Here is a 13,381-nt window from a genome sequence, read left to right on the forward strand (position 1 = left end):
TAAAAAATACGTGTTACACAAGTACTAGGTTATTGATTTATTGATGGTACAATTGTTTTTTTATCGTCGAGAATGCTGATCGTGAGGTGCTTCGATATTAAATAACAAAGTATTGATGTTACGTCGGTAATATAGGGTTTTTCATTAACTTGACACTGCACAAGTCATTGGTATTCGCCTTAAAAAGCAATAACACAGTAAAAATCCTATTTTGTAGGCTGTTGGGAGAAAAAAAAACTGAAAAGACGAAAAAATGTGGAATAATTAATAATACAAATCACCGAGTCACAGTGTACAAGTTAACAAGGTTTATCGTAAATACTCGTAGATTGGGTGATGCGGGTTAAACGCCCCCCCAACTCCCGTTCACCGTTCGATCAATATTGCATAAATTGCTTAACACTAGGGAACAGATTTTATTGTAATAAAAAAAAATCAATTTGTGTACCAATTTTTCTTAAAATATGGCATAAAAAATCCAAAATGTGTAAATATTGAAAAAATGTATTGGTATTGAAAATTACAAAAAAAAAAATAATTAAAAAAATATTATATAAATATAAAATTAAAGTAAACAAACTATGTAGTTAAATGTAGTTTAAAAAACTATGAGCATTATTCCGGATCAAAGCAATGAGATTTTTGATTTTTTGATGAAATATCTTTAATGATTTTAATAGTTTGAAATCCAGAATTTTTTCAATTATATAGGCAAATTTTTTTGACTATTTCTCCCATGTGCCTATAGGTTTTTTTTTTATTGGCAGATATTTCTACGATGTTAATACTTTCTATAAAATACATGTTTTTGGTTTCATATTGTTTAATTGTCTGACTCAAAAAACAAAAATTTGCAGAAATTTGTGTGAAGTTGTTTTTTTAAATTATATTTTGCATCAGTGAATTTGCTTTTTCAATAGCTGCGACTGATTCAGTATCAACATTTGAAATAGCATTTTTTTTTTTTTTTTGTCAGAATAATCGCAAAGTGTTTGACGGCTTCAAGTCACTTACCCTATCTGGTTATGATAGATTCAAGAGGTAAATTAGGATCTGAATAACTTTTTATTAATTTTGAAGCACGATTTGGCGCCTTTAAGAATATTTTTTTAATGGTCACTATTAACGATCAATTTCGGAGTAAAATTTCTCCATCAATTTAAATGTCTCGTTAGAAAACTCCTTTAAATTATTATTCGCTTTCGATTTCAAAAATTTCGGCATTTTAAAAATTAAAAACTAAACGTACACAAGACTACGTTGTACTCGTATATGCGACTACGAATAGGTACCTACTAAAAAAGATTGTTGAGAATCACTTCTTTATTTTATATTTCTATCGTCCTATCAACCCGTTTTTTTTTGTGCAACAACAATGAACGTCCTTGCGCTGTTACCCGACCAGACCAGTTCTCCAAACGGGCAACGAGACGTGATAAAAACCAATAATACTTCATAACATCGGAGATCAGCGAGAAAAAGGTTAATAAAAAAAAAAAATTAGAAAATAATTTGATAAGGAGTGCGAAGCGTTATCGTCGTGGAGACGGAACACTATCATCGGCCAAGGACGTTGTAGAACCGATCCGCCGGCGCGATGCGGAGGGGGCACGCTTACGAGCTCCCCGCAAATTCCGGGACTCTTGTTGCTCGGGCTTGCCGCCGCCGTCTGCTCGTGATAACGTAATCGAATGCATTCGATTGTGTGCGTCTGTTTGTTTGTCTGTGTGTGCGCTCTGTGTATATGCAACACCCCCGCGTCGTCGTCCGCGTCGCACCTGTCCGTTCTGCTTTTGCTGTTCGTGTTCGTGTTCCTCATGTTCCTGTTCGTGCTGATCAACGTGATAGCTTGACCGGTCATCTCTCTCGGCTCGCGCTCGCCTGCCGCCGCGGCTGGACCGCACCGACCGCAGCACCTGTTCAGCCGTTCGCCGCACCGTTTCCGTCCGTAAATCGTTGTCGCCGCACACGGTCCCCGTCCCTTCCTAGGTCTCCGCGGTCCGCCGTCCGACGGGCGCGCGCTATGACGAGCGCCCACGATCGGTTCACGTCTTCCCGTCCTTCCGCCGCGAACCGCCGTTCGCTGTGAACTCGAGCGAACCGTCACTACGATGATCGACCGCTGCGCGTCGACGCCCCGTCTCTCGCGAACGCCGCCGACCGCTACGGTGGCCGCGTTCCTGTTGTTTGCCGTGTGCTCGGTCTCGTCGCTCGCCCACTCGTCCAGGCAACAGATTCAAGAGGTTCCGATTAGCGATGACACCTCCGCTCACCACGGCCGGTGCGAGCATATTACCATACCGTTTTGCATGGGCATCGCGTACACCGAAACCATCATGCCAAACCTGTTAGGCCAGCAGCGGCAAGATGAAGCTGGCTACGAGGCGCAGCAGTACTTCCCGTTGGTCAAAATCCAGTGTTCGCACGATCTGCAGTTCTTTTTATGCAGTGTCTTTGTTCCGGTGTGCACCATCATCGACGCACCTATACCGCCTTGTCGAGCCCTGTGTGTGTCTGCACGCAACGGTTGTGAGGGCATAATGAATCGTTTCCAAATACAGTGGCCAGACTATCTTGAGTGTTCCAAGTTTCCTGAAAGTGGTGGAGATATTCTATGTGTCGGTCAGAACGTCACAACTACTTCCCAAACTCCACAAACTAATCTGATCGAAACTCAAAACAGTAAAAACTCATCAGTGTCTGGGTCCAGACACTTCCCTGGTGAACAGGGATATTCAAACACTCCTAATGGCTTTGACATTGGCTTTGTTTGCCCACCACAATTTCGCATTGAGACCAATATCAACAAAAAAAGATCTGATCGAAACGTTCAAGGATACTCAATTAAAGTTGGAAATAGGGTTGTTAAGGATTGCGGTGTCCCTTGTGATGCCTTTTGGAGTCATGACCAAATGCGTATGGCTAGATCATGGGTTGCTCTATGGTCTGTTTTATGTGCTATTTCCTGTCTATTCACATCTCTTACATTTGCTATTGATACACATCGTTTTCGATATCCAGAACGACCAATAATATTTTTATCTCTATGTTATTTAATGGTTTCTGTATCATATCTAATTGGATATTTATCCGGAAACAATATTGCGTGCAACAAACAAAGCTTAATTACTCAAGGTACAGATGATAATGAATGGTGCACTGTACTTTTTATGGTGTCGTATTTCTTCAGTACAGCGTCATCTGTATGGTGGGTTGTATTGACATTGACTTGGTTTCTGGCTGCTGGACTTAAATGGGGCCATGAAGCTATTGAAGCAAACTCTCATTATTTTCATTTGGCTGCATGGACTGTTCCTGCTGCAAAAACTATCACAGTCTTAGCCATGGGAAAGATTGAGGGTAAGTAAAATATATAAATCATATTTGTCTAAGAATCTCATATAAGTACTTAATAGTTAAATTATTTTAAAAATTGATTACTTATTAGTATTACTTATTTTTAAATTCAAGTTTGAAAAAAAAATTTTTTTAAGTGCTCAATTTAGTATTCTTTATTCATATTATATCTAGATTATTTATAATATAATGTTGAAAGATAGTTTAAAAATACTTAGACAACTTTATATTCTTGAGAAAGTATTAAATAGTTTACATTTTAGATTTAAAAATGTTGAGGCTCTTGACTAACTCTCAGTAGGTAATTATAGTTTTCAATTGAATTATCATATACTAACTATAAATACCTGCATTTTTTTATTTTTATACTTTATACATTTTTTTATTTAATTATCTATTATTCTATTATACACAAAAAAGTATAAAATGTCATTTATGATAGTCACCGAAGAATTTAACTAATAACCATAAATAAGGTAGATATCTAAATTAGTCGAACTTGTGCACTTTGTAGTCCTTTAAAAATCCTACCTCTTATATGTCTCAAACTGTGTGTTAAATTTCTTACCTCTGATTATTCTAGCAGTATATTTTTATACATATAGATAGATAATAGTTAAAATATAATATGTAATAATCTTACAATGATACTTAATTTAGTTTATCATTATGTAATTTTATTCATTTTATCGAGAAGTCTAACAATTCAAGTATTCAATTGAATGATATTTATTGAAGTGCATTTGGATACACAATACTTTTTGTTCTTAATAACAAATTCAGGGATATCTTCTTCTGCACTTATACTTATTATTATTATTATTATCGAAACTAATAACAACTATCTATAAAAATAAATTTCCATCGTAAATCTCAAAATGTTTGAGAACCTCTTGGGGTTGGGTCTTTTTTTTTTTTTAACTTATTCTATCTTCTTCTTATAGGTCCAATATATCTCTGTACTAAATTTCATCGCAATCAGTCCAGCCATTTTGGAATGCATAAAGGACAAACAAACAAAAATCCATTTATATATATATATATATACTATACCTACCAATTTAATACATTATTCTCATTATTTATTTGGTTAATAATTTAATATATGTTTTTCTCCTTTGTCTTTCTCTTAACTATTTGGGTCGGCCATCATAAATCTCTACTCGTCTCGATTTTCTACACCCCTTATGAACACATCAACAGCTCTCATATCATTCTCAATCATATCCAATCATATCCAATCTTCTCTTTTTTGGTCTTTCTCTTCCTCTTTTCCTTTCAACATTCATTTTCATAACCACTTTTACTGTTATTGTTTCCATTTGCCTCATCATATTCCCAAACCATCTCAGTCTATTTTCTCTCATCTTGTTCACTATCAATATTACACCAATACTACCTCTCACATATTTGTTCCTTATTCTATCTTCTCTTGTCACATCACTCATCCATCAGCATTCTTATTTCCAGAATACTCATACTCTGTTCTATTCTCCTGTCAACTGTTCAATACTCTTAATAACTTAGAAAATAAATATTTTAAATAATTCATACCCAATTACTTCATTTTAGGCAAATATTAATATCTTATTCTTTTAAATATTAAGAATTGTAATTTGATTGAAATTTATCTATTTTCAAATATTTTAATATATTTTAATTTAAAGTTTGACTCAATTAAAATCAATTGAAGTTTTTTATGTGGTTATTGTATAAATAATTAAATATTTTAAATTTCATTAAATGTTGTGTCTAAAAATTTTAGAATTAAAAGAAAAATATTTATGTTTAAATTAATACTAAACCAAGTATTAAAAAAGGGTGTATTGTAACTAAATTAGTCTTGAAAATAATTTGTAAAGCTACCTATCTATTTTTAATTAGAAAAAAAATAATTTCATATATTCAGATCATATTAAATATTTATTATTTTCTTACCTAGAATATATTAATTATTAATGTAAGACCCAAGTTAAAAAAAATATTATTGCAGTACTTAAATATAAATTGTATTTATTATCGATCATTACTAAAAGGTACAGTTATTTATAATAATATAGAATATAATTTAATTGTTCTATTATAACTAATAAATTATCTTTCAAGAATATCTAACCATCATTAGATGTAATTTATGTTTATAGTAAAACTCTTATATGTTATGGTTATTATCTCTAATAGAATAATTGAATGATAAAAATGTTAATTTACTATGTGAATTCTAATTTATAATTTTTGAAGAAGAAAAAAACAACCTTCACGCTTTAGGCAGTTTCAATATACAGTTGCTGCTTCAAGTAGATATACTAATAATTATATTCTAAACAAATGTAGGTACCCTCGATATTAGTAATTTTGTAATATTTAAAATAAGATTAAATTTTTTTTTTTATTAAGAAAAATGCTAGGGTACACAAAAAAAAAGAATAAAATAGGTACTGCCTAAACTTAGAAATATGCATTATCATATTTACTTTCTAAGTTTTCTGAAAGAAATTCATAGCTCACATTTCTATTTTTAGGACTTTTAAAAAACTATATGCAAATGCTAGAAGTGACGAGTCTTGTTTATTACTAAATATTAGTTGGACATGAACGTAACATCCTTAAAAAAAAAAAAAAAAAATGCCATGGAGGGATCCATTCCAGAACACCTAAATGACTTTATAGTTATTAAATTTTGAATGATATTCAAAATCTAACAAATACTACTAGGTATAAAATTAAATAAAATAGAAAAATATTTTCTAGGCATATCAAATATTATGAAATGTTTTTATCATCTTTTAAACAAAATTTATATTTTGATATTACTATACAACTACTAATAAAAATAATAATTCAGTAAATACACATATGATTATATAAATATCCTTCTCATACATTTAATTGCCTCTATAACATTGGAATAAGAAATTAATTACAAGAAAATGTTATGAAAATAAAAATTTAAAACTCAAAAAATTACGCTTTTTATGAATACCTGTTGTATAAGTAAATAATTTTTTTTCTGTACATTTTTCAAAGTGTAATTATTATTAAATAATTCAAATCATTTTTGAACAAAATATTAAATCTCAAATTATAGAATTAAATATAAATTTATATAATTTAAAAAACTAGATTAATAAAAGAAAATCTAAGTCTTAGGTAGGTACTTTTGGTGCATTCGTCCATAAATCAACTTAATCTAAAAGCATGAAAAGTGTATAAAAGTAATTATAAAAAACCAAATTAATGTTATTTGTAGTAAATCTGAGTAACCCAGTATAGTTGCAAGTTTAACAACTTTTTTGTCTTGCATAATATTACTATACAAGACAATGGGGTCATTGATATTATACCTAAATAGGTTCTGTTCTAGATGTCTAGACAATTTTATTTTATTAACTGCTCTAATATTTTTATAAATATAACTTAATTAATTTATGTGTGTAATTTATACATTATGCTATATTATGCTATACTCCCTTATTAATTATATCTGAATTTAACATTTTAGGTGATGTTTTAACTGGCATATGTTCAATGGCTGTTTGGAGTGATGATACTGCTGTGAGAGACATGGTATTGATTCCTTTAGTTGTATACCTAATTTTGGGTACAGCTTTTTGGATGGCAGGATTTGTTTCTTTATGCCGTATTAGAAAAGTAATGAAACATGATGGAACACGAGGTACAGATAAATTGGAAAAATTGATGATACGCATTGGTGTATTTAGTGTTTTATATACAGTGCCCGCTGTAGCTCAAATCTTATGTTTGGTTTATGAGCATGTTAATCTCAGTTCTTGGATTATGAGTTGGCATTCTGCTCTTTGTAAGGATAAAAAATATTCCCTACCATGTCCATCTCAAATCAGTGATCCAGGAAGAAAACCTAGCTTTGAGGTGTTTATAGCTAAATATTTTGTTTCATTACTAGTCGGTCTTACATCAAGTGTTTGGATTTGGTCTGGTAAAACTTTAAATAGTTGGCAACAATTTTTTGCTCGTATTCGACCTAATTCAGGTAAATCTGAAGCCTATGTTTAATTAAATTTAAATTTGGTTCATTTATATATTAATTTTCTAATATGTATTAGTACACATTCATTTTTTAGATAAGATTTCAAGCAAACTAATTTATTTTATACTTTTCTAATGTTGTAAATTATTAATTAAGGATGGTCTAGTATCAATATTTTCCCTTAACCACTGATAGCTTATATTTTAATAAAATAAAATCAATTTTGCGATATTCAGGAACTTTATGTATGGTCTAATAAACCAATCCATTTTAAGAAAAAATAGTCAACATTTAATGTAATGTATGTAATTAATAATGCCTTAGGCAGATATTAAAATTAATTGATGTGTAAATATGAACAAATATTATTAAGTATTCATATTCATACTTATATAATAATATAATTAATTTGATTAAGTAGTAATAGTAATCTCTATTCCTTGGCAATATAGTAACTATTTTCATTTACTTATGTTACTGTTTCTTTAGAAACACGTTTTATTTTTTAAAATTTTTTATGACAATTTTTATTACTATTAATATTATTATTTTTTTTGATAATTAGGAATATTAACTAGTATAATTAATTTATATTTATGTTACGGGAAATTTAGAATACGGGACAATGTATACATTGTCCGGGAAATTTGAACATCTTATAAATAAATAATTACCAAGTGTCTTGAAAAAAACGAAAAATCGTCTGTAACATATATATATATGTATTGATCAATGTTGGCTTAGTTATACTTATATTAAGTTTCTTTATATTAAATGTTAAAAAAACTATTTTATAATTAAAGCATTTAATATTTTAGTATAATATTATGCATAATAAAGGCTTTTATGTTAGAGAGCCGTAGCATAAAATTTTTCTACCAACAGCATACTTTGATAAGCTTAAAAATATAAAACTATATTGTTACTGTATTCTATTCATTGAACAAATTTTTTAAATTTTTATTTTATATTTATACAAAAAACTGGTTTGACAGTAAAATAAAATATTTTTCAGAAGCATTTATTTTTTCATGTTATAAAGAACAATTTTTTTCTAACATACTGATTAAACTAAGTGGTAAGTTGTTTTGAATTTCTGAATACAATAATTAAGTTGAGATTATTATTTTCAAACATTATATCTGTTTTATAAATAAAATTATCAAATTAATGACATATCCATCTTGTATCTAACATAGCAAATATAATTGAATAGAGTGAAATAGATCCTTATTTTCCTATACCATGATGAATTTGAATCGGTTTTTTATGATGTTATCTTACCTTTAGATTAATTAACATGTTAAAATGGAAATTACGTCTTTGTAGACGCACAATGAGTATTAATACTATTACATATTAAAAGCTCATAAATTAATTACCACACCAACACAACTCAAAACTTTCTGTAATCATTATTATCTTGTATTATATAAAATGATTATAAATTATCACTTTCAATGCACACATACGCAAGCTATTATGAATATTTTATTGTTTAGCATTTAACTGCCATCATTTTTATACAAAACTGATATACAGCAAAACAATTTCATATTAAATTTTGATACTTTATTTTGTAATTTATTATTTTAAATACTTATATTTTTATGTTTTTAACAGTTATAATTTTATTTATTCATCTTCAAAGTACAACTTGTTATAATTATTTCTTTTGCAATATTATATGAAACTAAATCAAAATAACTTGTTTATATATTTTTTTTACTGATTTTACTAATTTTGTTCTATAAGTGTACATAGTATCTTTTATAGTAAATTATCGGTAATTTTAACAAGTTTTTTTTGTACCTAATAAAATTACTGTTATTTTTATGTTCTATAATACAATTTTTCAAATAATTGTTTGCTTCGTGTTTTAATTATCGATAATATACTAACACAATTTTTATTATTATAATATATTTATATTTATTATTATATGATATTATTTACTATTGACTGCAAATATATAATACATATGGTACTTAATTCTTTTGTTTGTAATATATATATATAAATAATGATATTTAATACATTTTTATATCAATATTATAAACAGTGTTGTAATATTTATTTTTAATTATTTGTAAGAAATAATATACGTTTTCTTACGAAATTAATTTACGTTATCTTTTATTTCAATAAACAGCCCTTTAAGAGTCCTTCAATTCCCTTAATTTAATTACTGTAATCCTAATGCAATAAGAATATGACAATTGAAAAATTACCATTGCTACCGGTGCTAATGTGTTATAATATTACTTTTGAGGCTCGTACTTTAATCACTCAAAAGTACTGAAATATGCCGGTAAAAACGTGAAAAACAGCAAAATAATTTATTTAACATTTTTCTTCTTTTAACAATTTATTAAACGGCGAGTCTACTAGCCTATAAGTTTTAGGTTAAATGAGATGCAGGAATTGGTGAATGATATTACTACATTGGTCTTTGAAACTTTAAAAACGATTATGAGTGAAAAATGTTGACATGATAATTTATACTTCCAAGTATGGTTGACACGGTAGAACCAAATTTCTTAATAAGGTATGTTAAACTTTTAATGTTTTATCTTTTATAAAAAAAAAAAAAAAAATTAATAAAATTGAAAATTTCACGCGCCTATGAACAACATATGCTTTGTGTTAAACGGACAAGAATTTGTTAAACAAAAATTATTTCGTCGACATTTTCGAAAAAAACAAAACAAAAAATTTCAAAATTGTAAATAAATCAACAAGATCCACGGAAAACGGTAGCATCCGTAGCAAATGGCGATGTGGGCATTCGATTTCTAGTTTCCGGCTGTTATTATTTGTTCGACTCAAATGAGTTAAGATGAAAACGGCAATTCGATTTTGTCGACAACCGGGGTAGGTACGTCATAAACGTTGCCGTCCGTCGTAACTGTCGAGAAATTCCATAAGTCGGTAATATACGTGCGCGCAACAAGAGCACCTTTTGATCGGAACGCGGGTCGTGGTGCAAGATATCGTAGCGCGTAGAGAGCGCATTTCTCGACCGCTCCCGGTGCCTCACCGAAACCCGTTCGGATGTCGTAACGCCGCGCAACGTTTCGACGCGGTGGTCACGCGTCGCGCGGACACGTTGGACCGCGTGTGGCCGGTGCTGCCGATCCGGTTGTGGACCGTATGACCCCGGTGACGTGCGCGCAACGCCTTGTCCCCGTCCCGTGGAACATGCTCGGACCGGTACGGTTGATGGGGCGGACAGGGGAACCGATCAAATGTATCGTTCGTTCCGTTGCCCGCCCGTCGCCTACCCGCGGGTGCCGTCCGGCGATGATAGGTCGAGAACGCGATGCACGCGTGCGTAAGAGACGGTGGTATGCGCACCGTGTTCGACGTTCGAGCGCCGCCGCGTTGTTTGTTACACGTCGCGTACCCGTTTCCGAAACGTTCTTCGGACGCGCGCGCGCCCTCCCCGCGGACCCGTTCGACGGCAAACGGTTTCGTGATTAAAATTCTAAGACCGACCGGGACCCGTCACGCGGCGGCTGCCCACGGTTACTGTCCGGTGATCGAAATCTGATGTGGTTCGTTCCGCGCGTTTACTGCGCACGATTTCCGTCGTCATCATTATGCGGCGCCACGGGTGTGTTGTGATAGGGATCCTGGCGATGGACGAGCGACGATTCTACTCTATTGAAGGAAAATTAAAAAATAGAAAGTTTTGAATCCGTCGCCGACTACTCGTTGCTGCGAGACAACTGGATCTTTCAGACGTTTCCACCGACTTTAAATTAATTTTAAAAATGTAGGATATAAATACCATTGTCGAATTTTCTATAAGTCTGCATTGTTTTGAACCCGACGAGAAATGCATTTGTATTGTCGTACAATTCGAAAACGTATTCAACTTAATTAAACCATTATTTAGGAATCGGTGTGTGTATACTAAGATGCATCTCCCTCACGAAATTTCCGATGACGCCTTTGAATATGTATATCATACAGAATGTATATAGAACAAAAAAAAGTTTCGTTGGCCAACGAAAAATTGAAGTGACTCCCCTCAAAGGTGATGACGGTTAAGTCGCTTTGAACTTATTCCCTAACGCGTTAAGGTACGGCGTCTCTACCGCTTATTCGCGTTTCCCATTGACTGGTGTCCTACTCGCGAATGCAACGATTTATAATTTGCAGTGTAGTAAAGAACAGCGGCGCATACTAGTTGGGTCCCATGATTCAGATTGTTCACTAATTAGGTCCCGTGTAAAATAGTCTACTGTACGAGTTGGGTCCCATAAAATCATTTTCCTACCCATTTTTACAGACTTAGTACTGTCTATAATAACATCTATAGTGACTACAGGTATGGTTAAAAATGTGTTTTTTTTTAAATTTTTTAAATCGTTTTTAATCGTTCGTCGTCCATCTAATTTTTAATGATTAATAATATTAATAATAATTCATCGATTATTATTTCAATAGCAGAAAATACCTAATCTAAAATATTATTTTCATAATGTATTTTACTACGATAAGATATCATTTTATTGCCAGAAAGTACATCCTTAATCCATATTCGTACTTTATAATATTACTAATACGTGGACTGTGGACCCAATTCAAACGCATCATTTGATACGCCCGGACCCAATTCAGATAAAACATTTTATTCACACGGACCCAATTCGTACAAAATGTAAAACTAGTATTATTTTCGGACCCAACTCAGATGCAGCCAAGAACAGTATAGCGTGAGCCGTCGCTTGCGTCAGTCTGTCGGCTATATACAATTATATATAATACATAATTTTCGAACAAATGTCTATTTATTAGAAAATATCCTTCAGCATCGTAGTTTGAAAATAAGGAATCGGTTTCCTTTTTTAGGCATAAAATATAAAAATAATAGTTCGTTCTCTTCCAATTCATCTTCTAGTAAATTTATAATTGATTTATTATTATTTAAAAAGCACAATAACTCATTATCGGACATTTTGGTACGTCACCCTTCATTAGACATCGGCGTACTGCTGACGAAATTTCGAACCGAGTAGTTACACGACCGGTCGTACATTGGACACCGTACCTTTAGCAACTAATTAGTAATCAAGTACCACCGTCCGTTTGTGGTGTTCCGTAGAATGACATAGGTGGACGCATGGAAGGGTTAGTAGTTTGCGTCAATAATTAGTCTGTAATGAACATCAGCCGCACGTATGCAAACGGCCGTGAGGGTTGTGGGAAAAGTTCGGCTGCGCCCGGAAGGGTGTCCATCGCGTAGGCGTGTGTTACGTGCGTCACGCGGTTTCGACAGAGACGCGTTACGTCAACGTGTTCGTGACATGTATTAAATTTCGATTTTCGCGCCGCAGCCGCATATTTCGGTCGAGTACAACGCCGCTGCTGCAGTGTTCGAAATATGTTGTTGGCCTGTCGGCGGCTCAAGTATAATAATTATAATGAGAACAAATTGTACTCGTATTCGAAAACGTCACGTTTCGTTATATACATACGATTTTTCTTGAAAAATTATTCAACGCGCGCGGGCACACACACACACCAACGGGGTTGTTTTCTTGAAACGCATGCCATTAGGTTTGCATCGCTTGAAATGTGTTTGTAAAATTTGTTATAAACGAATTCCGTCTGCAGCGACAATAAGTAATTGTTTATGATCGATTCCATATTACTTGTAGAAATAGGGAATGAATATGGAGTTTAAATACTATCAAATAAAAATTCGATAGCAATACAAGTATAAAACGAGAAGTAAAATAGTTTCATATACTGTCCAGTGTTATAATTTGATGTTATAAAAAAACTAAAATTGTTTTATTATTTTGGCTACGTAAAATTATTATAATTTATAATATCAAATCAAACAATTTTAAAGGTTAAGAATGAAAAATAAAATAGTAGTTGGTTAATGAGGATTTGGATTATGTACCACACACATACACATACACTATATACATTATAATAATTGATCTATTTTAATTCTGATAAAATACACTTTCTAATAAGTAAACCTGTTTGAACTCC

The 13,381-nt window shown here is 32.0% G+C and overlaps 1 protein-coding gene across 1 annotated transcript; it reads left to right on the plus strand.

Annotated features, from left to right (window-relative positions):
* The first annotated feature begins 1,670 nt into the window (after nucleotides 1–1,670).
* On the plus strand, nucleotides 1,671–7,709 carry LOC112679910 (frizzled-2-like). The gene is made up of 2 exons (XM_025549854.1): nucleotides 1,671–3,360; nucleotides 6,860–7,709. The coding sequence occupies exons 1-2, from the start codon at nucleotides 2,112–2,114 to the stop codon at nucleotides 7,390–7,392; spliced, it is 1,782 nt and encodes a 593-aa protein (XP_025405639.1). The 5' UTR covers nucleotides 1,671–2,111; the 3' UTR covers nucleotides 7,393–7,709.
* The last annotated feature ends 5,672 nt before the right edge of the window (nucleotides 7,710–13,381 follow it).

Source organism: Sipha flava, unplaced genomic scaffold (genome assembly GCF_003268045.1).
Source record: "Sipha flava isolate LNK unplaced genomic scaffold, YSA_version1 170_pilon_pilon, whole genome shotgun sequence".
NCBI lineage: Eukaryota > Metazoa > Arthropoda > Insecta > Hemiptera > Aphididae > Sipha > Sipha flava.